Raw genomic sequence first — 23,850 nt, forward strand, 5'->3', positions numbered from 1 at the left:
CAGCTGAAGTGACACATGGCACTACGATGACGTCTCCTCCTTCGGTTTCTGCAGCAGCAGCCAGAAAAAAATGCACCTTTTCCAAAAGACCCAGTGGTGATGCAGATAAGTCAAGTCAACATTTTGACATCTGGTCGGGTCTAAAAGATTTGCCCAACACCAGTGACACCTCTACCGCAACTCCATCTAATACGATTACCATCCAAAGAATGGTGGAGGATTATTTTCAGGACACCATACACGTAGACATGTCACAGAGTCCCTTCGAATATTGGAAGAAAAAAAAGGCAATTTGGAGACCCTTGTATAAACTGGCTTTGCATTATTTAAGCTGCCCACCCTCCAGTGTGTACTCGGAGAGAGTTTTCAGTACAGCCAGGAACCTTGTGAGTGAACGACGAAGGAGGCTACTTCCACAAAATGTAGAAAAAATTATGTTCATTAAAATGAACTGGAAATTTCACGAGGAAAACCTTTCCCACCAATCACGTCACAGTACAGATACTTCTGTAATGGTAGATTCCAGCGGGGATGAACTGATATTGTGTGAGGAATCGGATGATGTACACACTGATGAGGGTGAGGATGGCAATGATGGTGACATCATGCCACTGTAGACCTGTTGCCTTTAGTAGATTGGAAGATTTTTTTGTGGGGGCCCAAACAAACCAAGCACTTCAGCCACAAAGTGGCAGTACCTGTCGCTGAAATGCTTTGTTTGTTAAAGTGTGCATGTCCTTTTTAAGATCCAACATAAAGGGTGGGTGGGAGGGCCCAAGGACAATTCCATCTAGCACTACCTTTCATTTCTGCCACTGCTGTGTGGCATAGTTTCATAGATGTGCTTTAAACTGTGGTGTCTGTGCCACTGCGCCGCTGCTCTGACGCTTGGTCACCAGTCAGCTCACTGCAACCTTTGGCCAATAATGGTGAAACGAATAATTTAAGCTGTGAGGTGGTCTAAATTGACTGTAAATTACTGGAAATTAATGTTATTGAGGTAAATAACACTCTAGGAAGAAAAAAAAAGCCCAATTTATGTAATTTTAGCTTTTTTTGCCAATTTTGGCAAAAAATCCAAATCCAAATCCAAATCCAAAGCCAGTCACCGCAGTTTGGCAAATCCAAATCCAAATCCAAAGCCGGATGACGAATTAGAACCAAATCCAAATCCGCCAAAAATGGTCCGGCGCACATCCCTAGTTTACATGCAGTTTTTAAATCAGAGTTCCAAACTGAGATCAGACCAGAACTGGGACTTGGTTCCAGTGACGTGTGGTTAAGTGTGTATGCACAGCCGCCTACTAACCAAATTGATTCTTTGGCCAGCCATCCTGCCAATCCATCGACAAAGTGTGTACTAGAGATGTGCGCAGACCCCCGTGTTTTGGTTTTGGTTCTTATTCATCATCGTGTTTTAGTTTTGGCAAAACCATCCTCAAATGTTTTGGTTCGGTTTTGGACATCTTAAAAATCAATAAAAACCGCTAAAATCATGTAATTTGGACCTGTTTACATGCAGATTTTAAATCAGAGTTCCAAACTGAGATCAGACCAGAACCGGGACTTGGTTCCAGTGACGTGCGGTGCGGTAAATGGCTGGGGAGGCACTGGCTAGTATCAGAGCCAGATTTACAGAGACATATATGAAGTTATGAACCCGAGGGTTCATGTGGGCATTATACAAAGGTGCAGCAGTGTATAGTGCTGGAAATTTGGTGAGTTTTGATCAGTGATGTATGGAAAAGGTAGACAGGGGAGGCAGTGCCTCACCTGCCATACACTTTTTACTCCTTAGTTTTGACTATAAAATGATTGGAATAATACAAGAAATGTTTAATACTTTCTTTACAATGTTCTTAGAATTTTTATAGTCAACACTCTGGAGTATACCTAAGTATGCAGGAAGGTCTCTGCTAATCTGCCTCACCTGACCGCTCATCACTGCTTGGTTCCACTCGGATCCCAAAAGTGATTCCGAACTGGGACTCGATTCCACTCCTAAACCTTCCCTAAATTTGGGTGTGTTCTTATTTCAGGAAAACCACATTTTGCTAATGTGGGGTACACACTAGAGATGTATGATTCGTACATCTCTAGTGTGTACCCTACATTAGCAAAATACCCAATGGAGACTTGAGATCTTCACTACCACCAGAAAATGAGCTGTGGTCTACATGTTCGCGTGTTTCGATATATATTACATGCATTTTGATGTTTGTAAGCAGTTCACATGGTAATTGCTTGTACAGTATAGTTTTACCATTTCATAAAGGTAACCTCCCATATTATCTTACCCCAAATCCACAAATTGTCCCCTGAATGTAGCTTAGACATCTTATGACCAATTGTCATTGTTTCAGTGAGACGGTCTCTACAGTGCTTTACATGCTGACCAAAATACCCAGTTCTGCACTGATGAGTCCCGAGTAGGACAAAACAAGCTGTGTGTGTAAGTGAATATTCTTTATTAGTGCAAACCCATGGTGCACCCGAGAAATCTACTCGGCAAATCTGAAAAGGCTGCCATGTAAATTAGATCAGCCAGAAATCCGTTCGCCTGCAGTGCCTCATTTTCTTATGTTTAACTCCCCCAATATACCTGTACATAAAACACACATAAAAATATATATCTAATACACATATAGTAAAATTCAAGTTTACGCAATATTTTTATGTAAAACAGTTAACTTACCTGTGTAAAGTATGTAAAGAAAGAAACCACACCAATAATAACAAATATAATGGAATACATATTTATTTCATTTCGAATTTTCTCAGGATTATTGGTACCAAATATCTATAAGAGAAAAAGCAATGGTTTTAAAATTTGTATGTTTATACATTAAAAATTGTATAGCTGCAATCATTATGCTTTTCAGCCAGTGTTTAATAGGCTACTGACTCAATGACCTCTATTCTCATGCTTTTGACCTTGAATTTCTGTGTTTGGTATGTAATTCATTATGCATATATTGTGTAGGTTAATAACTAAAAACGTACATACACTGGTTAATTTTTATTCCCAAATATTTTTCAGTTCATTTAATTAGAAAACAGGTCTAACAGATAGATCGTTACACTTTAGAATGAAATAGGTGACATTGGCCTGTATGGATGTATTATACTTACAGCTATAACCTTGGCAAATAGTATATTGAAACCAGGATGGACTCCTCCATTGATAATTGCAGCAATAGTTCCAAACATGATATATGGCCACTCTGATTGATTTAGCTTCAGTAGCCTAAAAAATGATATTTTGGGAAGTTTTTCCTATAAAAAGTTTAAAACAATTCATTAGTGTGTATAATTGTATATATGTTATCTTTTATCCCAACATACCTAAAATGAACTAACATACAATTACTAATGATCAAAATTACATTTGCACTAAACCATACCAACCAATGAAACATTTGCTTCCATTTTCTTACATTAGGCAAATAAAGATTATCATTAAACATTTATCATTTTTCCTTTTTAATATTCATTGACAACTTTTTGCATTTTTCCAGAGGAGAAATCCAATAGGGGAGAGTCATTTTCTTAACCTATTATGCTGCTTAAAATTAATTGTCCTCCCAGATTACACAGAACAGGGGCCAGTGAATATTAATTTTTCAAATAGGTACAGGACTTTGTTTAGGCCTCGTACATGGGCAAACTGTACTTAACAAGTCATAGTTATTATTTACGTAAATTTCAAACATACTTAAATGTATAAATATTCATATTTGTAATGAGGTCTTCCTGAGGCTGCAGATACTGAAACAATAATACATATGGAAAAGGGGCTCAATTCTTAGACTGCTCGCAAGTACAGCACATGGTAATTGGCCCATCCGCAGTACTGTGAGGATATTTATAGGATTTAATCACCTATGAGCATTATTTGTTACCTTTTCAACATCCTCTATTATTTCTTCTTCCTCTTCAAATTCAGACATTGAATATTTTCCATTGGATATATTGGAATGTAATCTCTGTATCAAGGATGGTTTCCCCAGATCATTATCCTTTATTTCACTGTCCTCTGCGGTTTGTATAGTCTGGAAGAGTATCAATCCCAAGAGTCATTTATTGACGATGGCTGTCATTGTATCCACCACAAAACATGCAGAGCATTTGGAATTATTAAAGGGAACTGACGGACCAAATACTGTACATCAATACTATCGGTTATCAGGCCACCAACAACCGTGGCATGCCATCATGTTTTTATACCAAATACCTATGACGGAATGAGGATGTGTGGCACATAAGTACCTATTTAGCAGTTATTGCACTACCAATGTCTAGGACAGCGAGAAAAATTAATTTACACATTTTGGTATCTATTTAAGAGCCAAAAATCTGGTGTAAATGCCGTAGTAAATGGCAGAAAAAGGCTCTGTTACATGTTTCCTATTTATCAATCAGGGCTTTTGCCAACATTCCCCCAGTTACAGGAGCTTACAGTCATCCTCATAGACATCTATGGGGATGATAACAGTGATCAATGTAATAAGTAGCAAAAACTAATGTCATCTTAGCATGGGGCTAGCTTAAGCAAGAAAATATTGAATCTTTACATTGTACCTTTCCAATGTTGTAAATGTACCTGAGCTGTTGCCAGTGAGTGATAGATTCCTTTCTTTTCCATTAAGTCAGAATGTGTTCCTTGCTCAGCCACAGCGCCATTCTGTAGCACAACAATAAGATCCGCTGTCCAAATTGTACTCAGACGATGAGCAATGACGATAGTGGTACGTCCTTTACTGGCCTAAAAAAGGATATTATTGCCGTTATAGAAGCTGATGACGATTGAACACACAAAACAAGTCTGCGTCTATTGAACAGAAAGAGTCATGTGACCTCTGTCATTTCCATCACATGACAGACTCAGCGTTTGTAACTTTTACCTTATCTAGAGCAGCTTGTACGATAGATTCACTCTCTGTATCCAGAGCAGAGGTGGCTTCGTCCAGCAGAAGTATTTTAGGATTTCGCACTAAGGCTCTGGCTATCGCTATCCTTTGCTTTTGGCCACCGCTCAGTTGTGCCCCTCGTTCCCCAACTAGAGTTTCAAATTTCTAAAGAAGTATAAGAAAATGAAGGTAAATAGGACAAGACTACACACTGCATATATATTTATTATTGGAAATCTCAGGAACAATCACAAAAACAAAAAAACAAAGAGGATCATCGTGTATGATTTAAGAGCGTGACGTCTCTGATCAGCAAACAACTCTATACAAAGCATTCGATATGTAGATATTGCAATGACAATGATCTGCATTGTCATTTCAGCATTGGTCATTTAAACTGTGTATTGGCTGAGGATAAACAGTCTCTGGGCAAATCCAACCTGATCTGAGGAAGCTGCACACTAGCTGCAGCCAAAGTGCATCCCTGAAATAGATCCTTACCCTTCTTACCCTACTGTGGAAACCAATGAACCCCAAACTAATGGAAAATGGGAGCAGATTTTAAGATAATTTAAGTGCACCAGTCCCCTGAAGACTTAATGTAGCCCTACAGTCCTGATGTTCTCATGTTATTAATTTGAACCATATATGAGCAGTACTAAACACTAAAAAGTTTCAAGAAAGAGGTGGTTCTAAAGTAGTAGGAAGTTAAACATTTGTCTGGGTGCACTTTTAGATTGAGGACCATATTCAAGGACCTGGAAGTAGGCATGTGACATCCTGGGCCCTGAGTAGAACATATACAGTAAGTTCACCAGTGGAAGCCAAAGCATTTTGGGATGCACATACTGTATAGCCTGCTTTGTAAATGAGTTCCAATGCATTATCTGTCAGTCAACATAAATTATAAAGGCTCCTCTCATATCAGACTGCAGATACTTACATCGGGCAGTGCCATAATGAAATCATAGGCATTGGCTTCTTTAGCTGCAGTTACAATTTCTTCATCGGTCACATCTAACCTGCCATATTTGATGTTGTTCTTAATGGTTGTCGCAAACAGGACAGGTTCCTGACTAACCACGCCAATCAATTCTCTGAAATATCGGACATTCAGAGATTGTATATCATGGCCATCCACCATTATCTGAAAAATAAGTTCAGGCAGGAGATCAGTGGACCCACAAATAATAATTGGTAGCCAAATGAATTTCTGTAGTCAATGGATGTTAAAATAAAAGTTCCCTATAAAATGACTGGATAAAACATATTTACCGTGCCCTCCTGTGGATCATACATTCTCTGCAGTAGCTGCACCGTGGTGCTTTTACCACATCCGCTTTGTCCAACCAGTGCCACTGTCTGACCAGATTTAACCTTCAGGTTAAGTCCTTTTAAAACCTTTAGTAAAGTGGAATATAAAAAGAAACACACAAATATATCAGCAGAAAATAATTATACATTTCCTTGTAAAATATAATTAAAAGCTAGAGATGAGCGGTTCGGATTCTGTGGAATCCGAACTGCTCCGAACATACGGGATCCGAGTCCACCCGAACCCTGTTTGGGTGTTCCCCACCTGACTCGGATCCCCGTTCGGGGCCAAATGGCGGCCTCCTGATGTCGGATTCTCGCTGTGATAGCGGTCTGCCCTACACAGATCAAACACACAGCTGCCAGCAGTGATTGCACGCTAAGACATAGTGGGTGTGCTTATGCCTTGCCGTGCGATCGCCTACCTTGCTGGGTGTGTTTTAAATTTGCATACGCTGGGAGCGAGCGTAAACATCTAGCGACCAGGTCTGAATCAGGCCCAATGTCTCAGCTGGGGCTACATTGCACCAAAGTAAGAGATGATATTTAACTGTGCAAATTTGTGTTAGTAAATATGCCCCTTAGTGATTTACAGCAAAGCATCTCTCAGACATGGGCTAATCCGTATTATAATTAAGACAATTCAGCACAGAATAATTTAAAATGGTTTAATAACACTATAAATAATATAAAGAGTTAAATCTGCATTTGCTGTATAAGTAAAAGTATTCTCTACGTCTAGATACCAAAGATGATGGGTAAGCCTGAGAAGACCACTTCGAATACAATCAAGGGGGAGATGTATCAAGCCTTGGAGAGAGATAAAGTGGTGAAGTTGCCTAAAGCAAACATTCAGCTTTTATGCTAGATAAATGGCAGTTAGAAGCTGATTGGTTGACTTGGGCAACTTTGACACTTTATCGCCAATGGTTGATACATCTCCCCCAATATATTGATTTATTATTTAATTGAATGAATTGATCAGGGACAGAATGAAACTGAAAATCATCACATGACCGTCTCTTACCTGAACTTTTGGTCTTGAAGGATAACAAAAATGCACATTTTGAAATTCAATGTTTCCCTTTAAATGATCCGGCTTGTGCCCCTCTGTTGAAAAGCTGTTTATTGTTGAAGTCTATGGTTGTAAATTTATAATTATTGATTAGTAAAATGGTTAAGCACACAACAGACTCTCGGACATAGTCCTCCCTTTTCCCAGTAAGATAGGATCCAGCTAAGAGCAAACACTTATCAATCAACATCATCTTCTGTACCCAGATTAACATTTCTCAATTATATATGTTACAGTTACTATACCATGGTGAAGTTAAGGCTATGTACACTGGGGTATGACAAGTGGTTTGGGGAGCCTGGCACTTTAAGAACACTGGACATCATGAAGCTTGGCTCCTCCCCCTCCATAGCCCTGCAGCCTAAAATTTCAGTATTTCCATAGTGTCCAAACGAGATGGAGCTGCTGTGCATGACAGGAATTGTTACTTTATTTAAATTTTTTCCTTTTTTGATGCCTGTGGGACTCGATTGGGACAGACCTTTGGGCTGCAAAGATGACAGGGGTCTGTCTCCACCGTAAACTAGCCTCTCTGATGGAATTGGTATGTACCATTGGACCGAAGCCCAGCGGATGAAATACTGACACCGGCAGATGAAGATCCCGACTGAGGTGAGTATTTACTCTAACCCTCCCCTCTCTCCCCCCTAACCCTAACCCTCCCTTAGGGGTGCCTAACCCTAACCTCCCCCCTTAGTGCCTAACCCTAACCCTAACCTCCCCCCCAGGGGTGCCTAATCCTAACCTCCCCTTCTCCTAGCCTTACCCTAACCCTCCTGAGGGAGGTGCCTAAGTCCCCCCGGGAGTCCCTAAACCTAACCCTCCCCCCCTTCCCGCGGCTACGAGCTCCCGACGCCCAGCTTACCTACGTTCGGTATGACGGGGCGTCGTGATTTTGGCATGGGGCTAATGATAGGCGTCGTATTTAGATACCTATCATTAGTCCCATGCCGAGCTTTCACTGTCGGGAAGACGGCGGTCGACATTCCGACTTCCTGACTACATCCCTCTCTGACTCCAGAACGGATTCTCACCTATCCGGTAAGTGCTTTCCGTCGCCGACAGAGACCTTTTGCAGAATGGGTTTTATCTTTAAAATTATTGCCACTGGCCCAGTGGCGGAACTAGAGAGTGGTGGGCCCAGGTGCAAGAATATGCTTTGGGCCTCCCACACCCCACCCATTCCTGGCACCCCAACATTTTTTCACCACCCCTGACCCCTCCCCAGTAATTAAATACAGTGTCTGTCCTGCTGCCCAGCCTTGTTTTCTCACCACCCCTCACTGCCCCTCCCCCAGTCAGTAAATTCAGTCGGTCCAGCCCGAGTGTGTCAGCCTCGTTCTCCCCCCATCCCCAGCGTGTCTCTGCCTCGTTCTTCCCGCCAGCGCATGTCCCAACCCCAGCGTGTCAGCCTCTTTCCCCCCAGCCCCAGCGTGTCAGCCTCTTTCCCCCCCAGCCCCAGCGTGTGTCAGCCTCTTTCCCCCCCAGCCCCAGCGAGTATCAGCCTCTTTCCCCTCCATCCCCAGCGTGTGTCAGTCTCTTTACCCCCCAGCCCCAGCATGTGTAAGTCTCTTTCCCCCCCAGCCCCAGCGTGTGTCAGTCTCTTTCCCCCCCAGCCCCAGCGTGTGTCAGTCTCTTTCCCCCCCAGCCCCAGCGTGTGTCAGTCTCTTTCCCCCCCAGCCCCAGTGTGTGTCAGTCTCTTACCCCCCCAGCCCCAGGGTGTGTCAGTCTCTTTCCCCCCCAGCCCCAGCGTGTGTCAGCCTCTTTCCCCCCCAGCCCCAGCGTGTGCTCCTCTTGATCTTCTTACACCAGCAGCCTGGCCCCTTGTTATGACACGGCGCGCATGACGTCACGCGTCGTCATGTTGGAGCCGGAGCGGCCGAAGCGAGCCCGCTCCAGCTCCAACCATTTAGGTAATGGGGACCAGGTCGGGGGGCAGCGGTGCTGTTGGATGCAGGTGGCCATGGGCCCCTGCACCACAGCGGGCCACGGTGAAAGGCACCGGTTGCACCGCCGCTAGTTCCGCCCCTGCACTGGCCCACTGTAGAACATCAGGCAGACTCGCTGGGTACTCGCTGATGTCTGCAAGTCGCAAGCTATTACATTTATCCCTATGTCTTACTTGATCAATGATATCAAATATGCTATAGGCAGCCCCTCTTGCCACAGAAAACGCTTCAAAGTGAGAAGCCGCCTGGCCAATGCAAGAACTGCTGAGGACAACACTGAAGTAGACCTGTAGAGACAGAAATAAATCAACCAATGATGTTAACAATTAATCTAAAAATGTAAAAACTGTGCATTGATTATATAGGGGAGGATTTATCAAAGTGTAGAGAGAACCAACCAATCAGCTCCTAGATGTCAGTTTTCAAACACAGCCTGTTTATCTCTCTCCACTTTATCTCTTTCCAAGCTTTGATAAACCTCCCCCACAGCTTTTAATGTTCCACCAAATGAAATTAGAAGCCCAGACAGCAGGGGCTGAAAACAGTGGCTTCGGTCATTAATTAAATAAATAATAATAATGAAAAATAAAAAATAAAATATATATATATATTATATATATATATATATATATATATATACACACACATATATACATAAATACACACACATATATATATATATATATATATTTTTTTTTTTTTTTTGTGCACCAAAATATATATATATGAATGTTTCATAATTTCAATTTTAAATGTTAAACTTACCACAAGAATGCCTCCAATGGTATATCCTTCATCTCCCAGTATTAAGGTAGTACCATACCAAAATCCAAGACCGTCGGTGGCATATATAAAAAAATACATAAATCCAACAGCCACCTGATAAGTAACAGCCTTTCTTATCCCAATTTGTTTGGCCAGTCCCAAATTATTTGTGTACCTGAAAATATACAAATGCATATGTAACAAAAGTGTAACACTTTAAGGATGGCCAATGACCATCAATGGTTATTAGCAATCATTATTGTTTTGTCACCGATGGTCGATGGTTTTACCATTTATGGTGGAGAGACGATGTTTCTCCACCATTGATGGCAGAGATGTGGCGATGTTGTTTTTTTTATGGTGCACATTGCTTAGCCCCGCCCCCTCCCCTATTCGGCCCACCACATTCCCTTGACCTACAGTATTGATGCCCATCGATGGTTTTCTGTCTATGCTTTCCTCCTGCCATTAATGTAAAGTACTCATGGCCCAATCAATGGAGAACCATTTGATGGTCATCCCTATTACACTTCTACTTGTGAACCTATTTTATATGTAATAACAAATAAAAAGTATAGCCAATACCTTTTAATTTCTTTCTCTTGTCCTCCAAATGCCACCACTGTCCGTATGGAGGAGAGAACTTCTTCAGCCACAGCTCCGGCTTTTGCGTAAGCTGAGAGCTCCTTGCTTGTCAGCGATACCACCATCTAAGGGATTACAGTGGATCAGCATGGCATGACTGGTGTGAATTTGAGGATTCAGATAACAAAGTGCACAGCACATGTTGATTTCTAAATATGTTAATATGCATTTCTATCTACTTGATAAGAAGTTTAATCGGGATAACAAACAGTGTATTGTAAGTGTTTTCCCATCATGTAATTGTCTATTATTTTTGTGCATAGTGCACATAAATAAATGACAAAAAGCACATAAAAATATAGAAAAAAAATGTCACTTTGCATGTGTTTATAACCACAATGAAATTGTGGTTCAGATTCAAAACTCTTTAAAACCCAGAAACATAACAATACCAGGTTTAGGTGCCCTCTAGTCACTCTCAGCAAAACAATTACTGAAGATAAGGCTACGAGTGATCAAGTAAGACTCATCCTTAGCTCTGAAAGGTTTCAGATGTTCTACTACATGCGCGCCATTTGCTGGTCTTACATCTGCACAGGGGCATATCTATAATGGGTGCAGGGTCTGTGCGATGTGGGGTACCCTGGCCCGTGTGCCATACTTTTAACAATTACCTCTCTGGAGTCCCATGTCGGCAGTATCAGCCATGCAAAAATTGCCTGGAAAATGGCTGCCGCACCATTTTCCCGGTGACCAGTGCATGCGCAGTAGACTCTGGGCACAGACTAGTGTCCAGAGTCTACTGCTGCAGTGCTGCGCTCAGTGCGCTTCAAGGCCGCCAGAGAGAGAGGAGGGGGCCCAGACGGGGATTGCACACGGGCCCTCTCCTTTCTTAATATGCCCCTGCATCTGCGATTTTATGCATACACCACTACAAGCCCTTCCCTGGTGTACAGCCCTCTATTACAAATAACACACAGATTATTCTAGACAGTATTTTTATTGTGAACCAGCAGATTCTTAAAGACAATTTTCAAACTCATATTTCATTATTTGTCTGCAGATTTAATAATAATAATAATAATAATAATAATAATAATAATAATAATAATAATAAAACTGAAAAATGGGGAAATGTAACAAGCCTTGGGCAGGGATAAAGTGGAGTTGTTTCCCAAAGCAACCAATCAGCTTCTGTCATTCAAAGACTGTTATAGATAAATGGCAGTTAGAAGCTGATTGGTTGCCTTGGACAACTTTGCTACCTTATCTATCTCCAAGGCTTGATATATCTCCCCTAAAGTATTTTATTCATGTTGTCTATTTTTTTGAATTTTAAGAAAGTTTTGGATGTATAATAATTGATTCCATTTCTACCCAAATACCAATCTTCATAAGATTCAAAAGCATTACATACTATTTTTGCATTTTATGCAAAAAATGTCACAGTCATTACCTTGGAACATATGGCTGTTGAAATAGCTACAAGTGGACTGGTGGCCATGATGACCAGTGCGAGTTTCCAACCTTTGGCCAGTCCAATCACTAGTCCTGCCACAAACGTTGAACAATTCTGAATAAGATGGCCAACTTTATCTCCTATTCCATCATTGATTTTATTGACGTCTCTAGCAGAAATAAAATACAATAACAATAATTATGAAGTAATGTATAAATTATGAATAAAAGTCTCACGTGGACGGGACTAGACCATACTGTAGGTTTCTTACTCTGTAAGACGAGTGTTGAGTTCTCCAGATTTGGTGACATCAAACCAGCTCATTTCTTGGGATAATACTGAATGGAAAAACATTTTCCTCATTTTTCGCGTCTGTCTGGCGGCAGCTAGAACCCACAGGGAAACCTGGAAGTATCCGCAGACTATAACAGCAGCTCCTATTCCAACATAGTAGAAGGAAAACCTGTAATAATAATAATCCATAAAACACATATAAGAAAGTAGTGCAGTAATCAAGAATAAATAATTTAAGCCATATACAGCCATGTGTTAGCAGCGTTACACTTACAGAGTCATCTGTTCAGATAGTGGTTTAAACTGAAGACACTCAGCTGTTTAAAAAAAATAAAAATAAAATAACTGTTTTGTTTCAATTTAGATTTTATTACATCACTAAATTCTTTATTACACCTTGTGATTGTTTTCATCATTATTTGGGAAGTACAGTATATTTACTCTCAAAATTTGAATATATACTTTATTATGTCATTTTTTCCCCAATTAAAATATTAATTATTTCAGTTAAACAATAAAACAACCATGTAGGTACAGTGGCGTCACAAGGGGGATGCGGGCCACACCCGTGTGTTCCCCACAGAGGGGTGACACCAAAGTGCTTACTCCTCCTCAGTGACAGGAGCCGGATGGTGCACTGTAGCGTTACGTGCAGCACTCAGCTCCTGACAGTGAAGGAGTCGGCATTGGAAATACACTGGTCCCCGGGGGCAGTCCGCATCTCCAGGACCCCCGGAGTGACAAAAACGGAGGTTCGGACAGCAAGGCTACGCCCCCACCCACGAGGCCACACCCTTTTTTGCTACACATGCGCCATAGGAAGGAATCAGTGACTGCTCATGTGCCGGATCAGGCACAGACAGAGATTGCAAATACGGACAGATTGATCGGATCACTCCATGAAATGGGCGATACTGTGCCAAAAATGGGCGGTAGCTATGCGGACGCATGGAATTATTCCATCTAGTGGGAGTGTAAGCCCCCTTCTGTAGTGTGTGGACAGAAATGGGGCGCCTGTTTCAGACGGATCTTTTGCAGCCAGTGTGGGGAGCTACCAGCGTGATAATAATGATGACGGTTCTGGCTGCAGACAGGAAACCAGTGGGCGGGATGGCATTCTACGTGCAGAGATATGGATGTTCGGCATACACAGGTATGTTCTCGCATAAGCATAATGTAGTATGTAGGTTGCTGCGGCCGTACAGAACAGTGCAGCTCCTAAGTATGCAGTCACATGAGGATGCCTGATGTGTACCCTGATGCGTCTTCTGTATAGATACCACAATGGTTGGGCTAAGGGCAGGGCTGCTGCTGGGATTACTCTGATCACTCTGTCTAAGGACAATTTGATAGAAGAAGGGAGGAGAGCAGAGAAGCTTAAGTATTGCTCAAATACAGAGTATAAATAAATCAGGATGCAGTCATAATCCTACCGTTGGGATGCCGGTGCTCAGAATGCCGGCGCTGGCATCCAGACCACCGGCATGCCAACGGTAAGTAGTGGGGTTAGGGGGAGGGATTAGGTTAGGGTTAGGCACTGAGGGGAGAGTTAGGGTTAGGCACTAGTGGAGAGGGTTAGGCACTAGGGGGGAAGGGTTAGGTTTAGGCAGCGGGCAGGGGTCATTAACCTAACCATTTCGGGATGCCGGCGTCGGGATTCTAAACCATTGGGATCTCGATCGCCAGCATCCTGTACCCAACCAAACAAATGTGACATATTATATTTGTCAGTGATATAGATGAGGTTCTGTATGTCCTGAACTGTCCACAGTAGTGAAAATTATGTTTTTTTTAATTACAGATGATGTTAGATGTTTATACAATATTTACACCACTCATGTATTATAATAATATTTAATGGCATGCGTGTCCATGGTGCTTCAGCATGTTTATCAAAAGGATAATAAATAGATTTTTAATATTCAGAAATTACTAATTTCACTGTTAACAACACGCAGTAAATCTGGGAATAATAACAGAGAATCATATCATCTTACATGTATTTTGGAGGGATGAGTTATAACACACTATGCTGTCAGCCATGTCGCCAAACACAATGAGCATTATAGGATCGCAGATACCATTCACCATTGCTCCAAGGAATCCAATAATCATATAGACTATATCCAGCCCATCTGCATATCGAAACTATCAACAACAGAAGAAGAGAGAATAAGAAACTCAAAGTGAATATACAAAGTGTCACATTACACTGTGGAATGTGGAGTATATCAGCAGGGTGCATATATTTGGGGTGGTTTCATCACTTTAGCAAACTGCAGTTCAGGTTTGTGTTCCAGTTTTCCATTAACATCACCTTTTCTAGAGTGCGGTTATTGGAGTAATATTGTACTGTTTGTACTAGAGGCGTAACTAGATATTTGTGAGCCCCATAGAAAAAGTTTGTAAGGATTCCCAAATTTCACCTAATCATTAACAATTTACATAACACATGGGGCTTTGACAGGGAATTAGGGCCACTCTCACCAGTGGGCCCCATAGCAGGGGTGTTCCATACTTATATTTGATAAAATTGATCCTGTTGGTACAGATTAAATTAGTTGTGAATAAAAATAACTGTCATCACATATCAAAGCAATTACTGTGTGTCAGGAAACTGCTGGGCTACAGCTTCCAGCCTCTACGTTTGCTGGATACATAAATTGCAGCAAGTCCTGTGTATCACTACCTGTCATGCCTTCAGCATAGGGGGGTAGATGTATTATAGCGGCACTTAACGTGCCGCTATAACGCTTCCCCTCTTTACCGAGGAGAAGCAGGAAGCACTACCGATGAGATGTATAAACATCTCATAGGCCGGAGAGGGGGAGCGTTAACTCCCCCCTCCGGCGCTACCCGCTAGAGACAGCAGCGCATCAGCCTAGTGCTGATGCGCTGTGTCTTTTCCCGGCCGGCTCCACTGAGCATGCGCGGGATCTCGCAAGTATCGCGAGATCCCCGCGTGGAGTCCTGGAGCTGGTAGCCGCCGCAGCAGGGACAGCGCTGTCCTTGCTGTGGGGATAGGCTAGCGCCAGGCTGTAGCTGTCGATAACGACAGCTACAGCCGGCCGAACGGTCAGACGATCTGACCGTTCGTACATAGCCCAGGCTATCAGCGCTGCTATCTTGTAGATAGCAGCGCCGATAATGACAGGGGCGCATAGCGCCCCTGTCATTTACCGCCCAGACCCCCGATCATACATCGGGGAGAAGCGGTATCAGCGCACATAACGTGCGCTGATACCGCTTCTGGGCTTCGTACCTCTACACCAGGGTTTGTTATGTTCCACTAATTCACATTAGCAGCCCCACCTAGTGGTCAGGACAGCAGCAGTTTAAATCTGATCCATTTTGACCTTCTTAGCATTCCATAGAAGGCTAGCAATGCATTCTGGGCTAAAGGAGCTGTAAGCAGCCATTTTTCTTTTCACATGGTCCCAGACAGTAATCATTACATATGCTCAACCTGGTACAGCATCCAATGGTGAGTTCTAAGCTTCAACTGTGCCATCATATTGTAGATCTGCTTAGTCAGTAATACATATTAGATGTACTTTGCATACTGTACTTTGCATACTGAATGTTTCATGTTGTTTGCATATCCCATGTTATGTATATGTTTGCCTTGCATTCCCATGTACATATAGTAATCGCTTTTTATTGTTTGTTTTCAGTTTTACCATCACTTATCATCACATCACACATGCGCGCACACACTTGTTTATACGCATCAATCTGTGTACACCCACGCAAGTTCCTCTATCGAATAATAAACTCAGTTCTTCAGATCACATCTGACTGGATTATTGGAAGATAGAGTATTGGTTATGCTGGCTGCTCCAAATTTGTCAGACACTTAGTGCGGGGCAGTACACTATCTGTGCTAAAAGCTGTATGTTTGCTGCCTTGTTCTCTTCCAGCTGTTGACAAGCTGACAACTCCTGACAGTAATTAGGGACACTTTTCAGGCTCTCTTTCCAACAGCACAAAGTGGATGAGAGGGAGCGCACCACCAGGAACACCGATGCTCGGGCCTCCCTAAGGGGTCTATTTATTAAGCCTTAGATGGAGATAAAGTTAACAGTGATAAGGTACCAGCCAACCAGCTCCTAACTGTCATTTTTCAAAAACAGCCTGTGGCATGACAGTTATGAGCTGATAGGCTGGTACCTTATCACTGTTAACTTTATCTCCATCCAAGGCTTAGTAAATAGACCCCTAAGGGCTTAAAAGTGCAACCATGACCTATCTGCTCTTGATGGCAGCACAGACCATAGGAACATAGGGCCTGATTCAGATCCAGTCGCTATGCTGCGCTCGCTCACATTGAGAGATTTTTCTCAATCTGCGCGTGCGTATAATTCACAGTGCGTGTGCGCGAACCAGTCATTGCAATGGGAAAGTGCTCGCCCGTAGCCCACATACGGGCCGCTATTTTGAGTGAAGGAATGTGCCGTTTGTGGGTGGTAACAGGGGAAGGTGCTTGTAAACAGGGTGAGTGGATGTGGGAACGCAGGTGTGCCCGACCGTCAGAACGGAGTTTAATGGGTGTGCATAATTAGCAAAGTACCGTCATTACACACGTGACTTGGGTGTATTTTAGCCTGAACTGCTCTCACTGTTGCGGTGGGCTAGAGCCAACCACGAGCGCAGCGAGCAGCTCCGATGGCTCTCGATGTTCCCGATTAATCCTACAACTGCCGGAGATGACGTGTGTTGTGAGCGACAAAGGGGCGTCTTTATACAGTTGCGAGCGCATATTGCCGCCACTCGTTAATACTTGGTGGGCGTCTTTACGGGACGCAGTGCGAGCGCATCATTTAAATATCCGGTCCCTTTTAGCCAGCGAGTGTTCGCATATTGCGACTGGGTCTGAATCAGGCCCATAGTCCATTAAGGGGTGTAGCCACACTCCCCTCATACTAGGACCTGCCTGATATCTTGGTGCCCTGTTTACTGCTGTGTTCTCTTCGGCATCCTTTGGTCTGAACTTTGTATGTGCAGAAGCTCTTGCTTCTTATGCTAACATTCCCTATTATTCTCTCTGCTTGCTCTCTATACTGACTGCCCGCTTTGTGAACCAGATCTCTGCTACGGTACCTTAACACTCTCTTGCCTGCCATTTCTGAGACTGCATTGCACACTTGTGTACCAGACATCTGCAGCTGACCCTTGACTACGATTTGTGCTTGACCCTTTTGCTACTGCTGCTATTTGCCCATACCTGTGCTGGAATATGGAACTGCTTTAACTTCCTCTATTGTCTGCTCCAGTATCTGTACTGTCAGTGATTATAATAAAGCACACTTGCACCACATCACCTTCTTGTCCCTACCATATCAGCTCCTGCTGTCAATGGCCTCCTCTGAAGAAACTAAGTAGCCTTTCTACCTTATCAAAGAGAAAACACCTCTACCAAAAAAACTATTAAAAAAAACTCTTTGGAGAAGAGACTCTGCCTTGTTCCTGGTCTTCCTTAGTCATTATCCTGGTTTATGACTTGGTTTGGACTGTCTGACTATTATTCTAACTCATCCTTTCACATGTTAAAAGCCTGCACTCCTGCCTATTCATTATTTTTCTCTTGGCTTAAGACTTGACTTTTTTTGGAGTGGACCAGATGTATTAAGCTCTGGGAAGTGATTAAGTGGAGAGTGATAAACGACCAACCAATCAGCTCCCAACTGTCGTGTTACAGGCTGTGTTTGAAAAATTACAGTTGGGAGCTGATTGTTTGGCTGTTTATCACTCTCCACTTTATCACTTCCCAGAGCTTAATATATCTACCCGCACACATTATACTTATTTTTCTTTTTGTTTGAAACTTGTTTGCTGCCTGCCCTGACCTTGACTTGTGTATAGATTTATGTAGCTGTGCTACCTGCCCATCCGTGAACTTTTAACCACTATACTGTCTAATACTCATGCACTCCTGTCATTACACCCTGCCCTGTCTCCACCAGTGGTGTGTGACGAAAGACTTTTTTAGCTATCCAGGTAAGCTCTCAATATGCTATTTTCCTGCAATACCCCTACTGATTACTCTGCCTATTTGGGAATTTCAGCTCAACTCCATCTATTCTGCAGAGACCATTTGGGAAAATTCACCATTGCTGAATACTTGATATTTGTATATTTATGATGTATAGATAAAGAGCCACTTTAACTTACTAAAACTTCTAAAACAGAAAAATTGTGCTGACCATAGCAACCAATCAAATTCTAGCTATCATTTCTCTATTGCATTCCAAACAATGATAGACTGAATCTGATTGGTTGCTATGTATTATGGGCAATACCTCCACTTGCCTGTTTTAGAAGCTTTAGCAAATCTACACCAAGCTGTTTTCTCTGTTTTTTTATAACATGTTGGGGTTTAGGAAAAATACATTTGATTAAAGGTACTTTATTAAATAACAATACCATGGTCATGCTGTATTATAAAAGGGTCCTTCTTATATAGTGACTTACAATTTGTATAGGACCAACCGTCTTCATTTTTTCTTTTTGTTTCTTTTTCTCATTTTCTTCCCTTGGAAACAGTGAATGAATTAGGAAGTGAACACATGTAACATTGACTTTTATATTGTTAAAGTTTCTAGCAGTCTTGAACAAAACCAAGTAGAATGCAGAGCATAGAATGTGAGGTAATAATAATGTACATGCAGGTGCAGTAAATCTAATTGTCTGACGACTATGTATGTGTGTTATTTATTCAGAGATGTATGCTATTGCCATTGCAGCTGCGATCCTTTTAACAGGCGCTGGACGTAAATATGCTAATGTCACAGACACTGGGAGATGTATTGAGACTGACCACCAACATCTTTGTAAAGCCAAGCATCTGCGTATAAGGACGCAGCATCTGCTGCAGATCATTCGATGTTAGCAATCCTGAGTAACTCTATGGTTGCGCTGAATGACTGATGGAACTGAGACGTCGGAGCCATGTTTACTGCATACGGAATCGCAGATGCAGGATGTGACCTGACCACGAAAAGGCTGCGACACGTCTGTGTTTTTAGTCGACACTTCCCGTTACCACCCCAAATGCTCCCTGACTGTCAATCACACTGTGAATAAGTACTTGCTGCCAGTGACTATGGTATTGTATCTTGATGCATGCGCAGTGCAACTAAGATGCATACGCAGATGGCCGATAATCACTCATCTCAGGCCCAATGTGTATTAGGAATTTGGACAGGACCTGTGACTAGACTTGCAGTGTACATGAGTGTGGCCAGCATAACAATGTGATTTAGCATTCCCACAGACTGGACATGAGCTAATACCATTCAGGCATCTGAAGCTGATCATCTATATAACTCTATTTTATGATATTTAAGAAGCTCTTTAGAAATGTTTGGCACAATACGTTACACAGGGGCATACTTGTTATCGGTCCTAGAACTGATAACTATAATTAGGGTTAGGCACCACAGGGGAGGGGGGATAGGGATAGGCACTAAGGGGGAAGGGTTAGGTTTAGTCACTAAGGGGGGTCACTAAGGTTTAGTCAATAAGGGGGTAGGGTTGGATTTAGGCACTAACCAGGAGGGTTAGGGTGCGAGGTAGGGAGGGTTAGGATGCAGAAAAGGAGGGTTAGGGTTAGAGGGTTAGGATACTTACCTAACCCCTGTTGGGATACCGAGCATCGGGATGCCGCTGTCGGTCTTTTGATAGCCAGCATCCCGACTGAGGATATCCCATACCAAACCCCTTAAAAAGGACCAGTGTCTACATGAGGTGAACAGTATCTAGTCATTTGTGGGCACCATAGAAAGATTTTGTAAGGGCCACTATGTTCCACTTAGTGGTGAAAAGTTTATATAACACTTTCACAGAGAAGGTGGAACCCCCATAAGCTGTGGGTCCAATAGCACTTATGCTAGCTGTGACCTTCTGTATCTCAGGTATAATGTAACAACCTCATCTGAGGGCCATATTCAACCTCATCTGAGGGCCATATCTATTAGCTGGTGACATAGCACCAAATCCAGGTCCAACACACATGCCACACCCACAACGAGCTATAAATCCAGCTAACCTTATAAATATTGCGTGCCTCCCCTCACCCTCCAAGTCACTAAAATGTGCCTTATGGAACGCACGCTCTGTCTGTAACAAACTAACATCCATCCATGACCTCTTTATTTCAACTAACCTCAACCTTCTGGCGATAACAGAAACATGGCTCACGCAATCAGACACTGTCTCCCCTGCTGCACTTTCATATGGTAACCTACACTTCTCACACACCTCCAGGCCTGGTAATTGTAAAGGAGGTGGGGTAGGACTATTACTCTCCCAATCTTTTACATACACAGTTCTCCCACAGGTACCTTCACTCACATTTACATCATTTGAAGTACATTGTATCAGGACTTTCACCCCTTTCTCTCTGCGAGTTGCTGTTATCTATCGCCCACCTGGGCCACCTCAACAATTTCTAAAACATTTTTCTGCCTGGCTCCCTCACTTCCTATCCTCTGACATCTCCACCATCATTATGGGTGATTTCAATATCCCCATTGACAGTCCACAATCTCCTCATGCCTCCAAACTACTCTCTCTAACCTCCTCCCAATGGACTGACTCCGCTACTCATAAGGAGGGCCACTGCCTTGATCTTGTATTCACCCGACTATGCTCAGTCTCTGATTTCACTAATGCTCTTCTCCCTCTCTCAGATCACAACCTTATCACCTGCACACTCTCCTCAATTACATCAACCTCAACGTCAGTGAAATCAACCAAACCTCCTAAAACCCGCAGAAATATTAATGCTATTAACTTTCATCAACTATCTACCTCTCTACAACAACAACTCTCACCAATTTCTACATTCACTTCTCCAGAGACTGCTGCATCACACTTAAACCAGATTCTAGAAAAAGCCCTTGATGAAGTAGCTCCAGCTACCCATCACACACCACGTAAACTTAGACGTCAACCGTGGCATTCTAACTTTACAAGGCGTCTACAAAAACTCTCACGTAAAGTAGAACGTCAGTGGCGAAAGTCTCATACTCCAAGTGACTTCCTCACATATAAGACTATCTACAACTCTTATCGTACTGCTCTGGACACTGCCAAACAAACACATTTCCAATCTCTTATCTCTGCTCAAGCCTCTAACCCCAAGCGACTTTTTAATACATTTAAACTGCTTCTTACCCCTCCCTCACCCAAACCACCTGCTACTATCTGTGCACAAGATTTTGCTTCCTATTTTAGGGACAAGATTGATGAGATCCGAAATGAAATGGTATGCTCTTCCTCAGCTAGTGACCTGCTCAATTCTCTACCTGTATCCTCTGGCACATTCTCTTCATTTGATCTCACAAATGAAGATGAAGTATCTTCCCTCTTCTCATCCTCCTACTCTATTGCCTCTTCTCTAGATCCTATACCCTCACAAATCAGTAAAGCTCTGTCTCCTGTGCTTATCCCAACCCTAACTAAAATCTGTAATCATTCTCTCTCTCTACTGGCATCTTTCCATCACTGTTCAAGCATGCAGTGATTACTCTTATTCTGAAAAAACAAAACTCTGACCCCAACACTCTCTCAAATTACCGTCCTATCTCCCAGCTCCCATGCCCCTCCAAGCTACTTGAGAGACTTGTCTACACTCGCCTCACACACTTTCTTAACTCACACAACCTATTGGACCCACTTCAGTCTGGCTTCCGTTCCCAACACTCCACAGAGACAGCACTGACTAAGGCCCTCATTCAGAGCCACTCGCAAACAGCAGTACGCTCGTTGCGTTCCGATGTTGAATAACCGCGCATGCGTCGGTGTAACACTGCGCATGTGCGGACGGCAGATTGCGAGCTTTTTTGGTCTCGTTCATCAAATAGCGTACAGGAAGTGACCTGTCAAATGTGATTGACAGAACAGGGCGTTTTTGGGTGTTGACGGGGGTGGAGAGGGAAAAACGCAGGCGTGGCGAGGCGTTTTTGGGGCGTACATACATTAGCAAATGCGAGCGTAAAATGTGTTCGGACCGACTCATACGTCACTGGATGATCCTCTTTCCCTTCAAAATGCTCGCACAGCTTAGGGTCTGGATTACTCGACCACATTGGCGATGGCCTTCTCCTCCGTCCCGGGACTCCTCGATGTTGTTGCGATTAATCGCGGGAGGGCTGAAAAGCAATTAGTGTTGGATTGAAAACCGGCTTGGTATGTGTTTGGAAATCAGTTTTTTGGGATAGCACAAAACCGTACGCAGGTGGAAATCAGAGCTGCTAATGTCAGGATGACACAATCAATTTGCGTACATTTGTGAGGGTTTATTTTGCCCTCAATTTGGTGGTTAGGGCCTATTGTAACAATAATGTCATCATGTTTTAATTTTCGCACCATTTTATTTTTGCCTCTTGAATTTGCCTCGTTATATGATTTTTTAAACGTTCCTTAAAGAGCCCATTTTTTTTTTTTTTTTTTTATTCCCCAGTTTTTGCCTTTTGGTCCAGGATTCAATTTAACCCATTTGTACAATAATTTCACAATCCAATGTCAGATTTTTGGTTTCAATTTATTGCTCAAACAAAATTATAAAAAATTAAAAATTTGGGATCATCTTTTTTTGCCAAAGATATGTCCCAAAATCAAACAAATTGGCCCAACATAACTGTTTACATAAACATACAAAAAAAATATAAAAACATTTCACAAGAAAGGAGAGGGAAGTTTTGACCAGAAAGGAATATGAACCAAGCACAGAAGGATTGTGGGAAAAGTCACCATTGCTGTCATCGTTTTTTCACCCGTTTGGATGGGGGAGGGAGGGCGCCAGACCGGGTCCGGGATGTCATCGGGCTGGCCTGTCCAGAGGCAGATGTTGTGGCCTCTGGGCTAGGCACATTTGGAGGATTGGCTGATGTTGTGCCAGAGGTGGAGGATCCTGATGTTCCGGCAGGAAGGGAGGTCGGCTCCACCATGTGCTGGCGAACGAGCTGCTCCAGGGCATTGGCGATGCGGATGTTGGCCCTGGTATTTTCTGACAGGGCCTGACCAATGGTCACGTTGGCCGCAGCATTTTGCTCCAGGGCCTCAGCCACCCGTAGCAGACTGGCGTCCATCCTCTGCAGAATCTCCGTATGGAAATCCGATTTGAAATTGAGTTCTGTGAGGAGGGACACTGCCTGCGAGGGGGATTGCCCTGGACTGGCTTCTGCAGGGTCCTCAGCCGGATGTACTGGTTCCTCCCCTGCCGAGCCAGCAGAAATTCGGCGGCCAAGGCTCCCCTCTGGAACAGACTCATCCGCCTGTGTCTCTGTTAGGAAAAAAGAGAAAAGCCTCACATTAGAATCTACATATTGGCACAATAACATTTCATAGTTGATAACATCCAAAGATTTACATGGGACAACATGAGGAGCCGCAAAGTCTGGCATGTCCGTATCCATGTTGGACACGCCAAACACCTCCACAGGCTGCACACACCCCTGTGCCAGCTCTTCTAAATCGGTCAACTCCAATGACACA

At 43.0% G+C, this 23,850-nt stretch overlaps 1 protein-coding gene across 3 annotated transcripts in view; it reads right to left on the minus strand.

Annotated features, from left to right (window-relative positions):
- LOC148476981 (ATP-binding cassette sub-family B member 5-like) overlaps nt 1-23,850 on the minus strand; it is an 85,654-nt gene that overhangs the window by 46,272 nt on the left and 15,532 nt on the right. For all 3 annotated transcript variants that reach the window (XM_088457367.1, XM_088457368.1, XM_088457366.1), the window contains 16 exons: nt 18,823-18,883; nt 14,349-14,499; nt 12,626-12,668; nt 12,329-12,520; nt 12,055-12,226; nt 10,599-10,723; nt 10,014-10,188; nt 9,422-9,535; nt 7,252-7,362; nt 6,186-6,311; nt 5,854-6,057; nt 4,905-5,075; nt 4,604-4,765; nt 3,903-4,052; nt 3,133-3,276; nt 2,696-2,800 (listed from right to left, as the gene is read on the minus strand). In XM_088457367.1, the coding sequence (XP_088313493.1) occupies nt 2,696-2,800; nt 3,133-3,276; nt 3,903-4,052; nt 4,604-4,765; nt 4,905-5,075; nt 5,854-6,057; nt 6,186-6,311; nt 7,252-7,362; nt 9,422-9,535; nt 10,014-10,188; nt 10,599-10,723; nt 12,055-12,226; nt 12,329-12,520; nt 12,626-12,668; nt 14,349-14,499; nt 18,823-18,883 (2,206 nt within the window). The remainder of the gene's footprint in view (nt 1-2,695; nt 2,801-3,132; nt 3,277-3,902; nt 4,053-4,603; nt 4,766-4,904; nt 5,076-5,853; nt 6,058-6,185; nt 6,312-7,251; nt 7,363-9,421; nt 9,536-10,013; nt 10,189-10,598; nt 10,724-12,054; nt 12,227-12,328; nt 12,521-12,625; nt 12,669-14,348; nt 14,500-18,822; nt 18,884-23,850) is intronic.

Source organism: Taudactylus pleione, unplaced genomic scaffold (genome assembly GCF_031769625.1).
Source record: "Taudactylus pleione unplaced genomic scaffold, aTauple2 ptg000758l, whole genome shotgun sequence".
Lineage (NCBI taxonomy): Eukaryota > Metazoa > Chordata > Amphibia > Anura > Myobatrachidae > Taudactylus > Taudactylus pleione.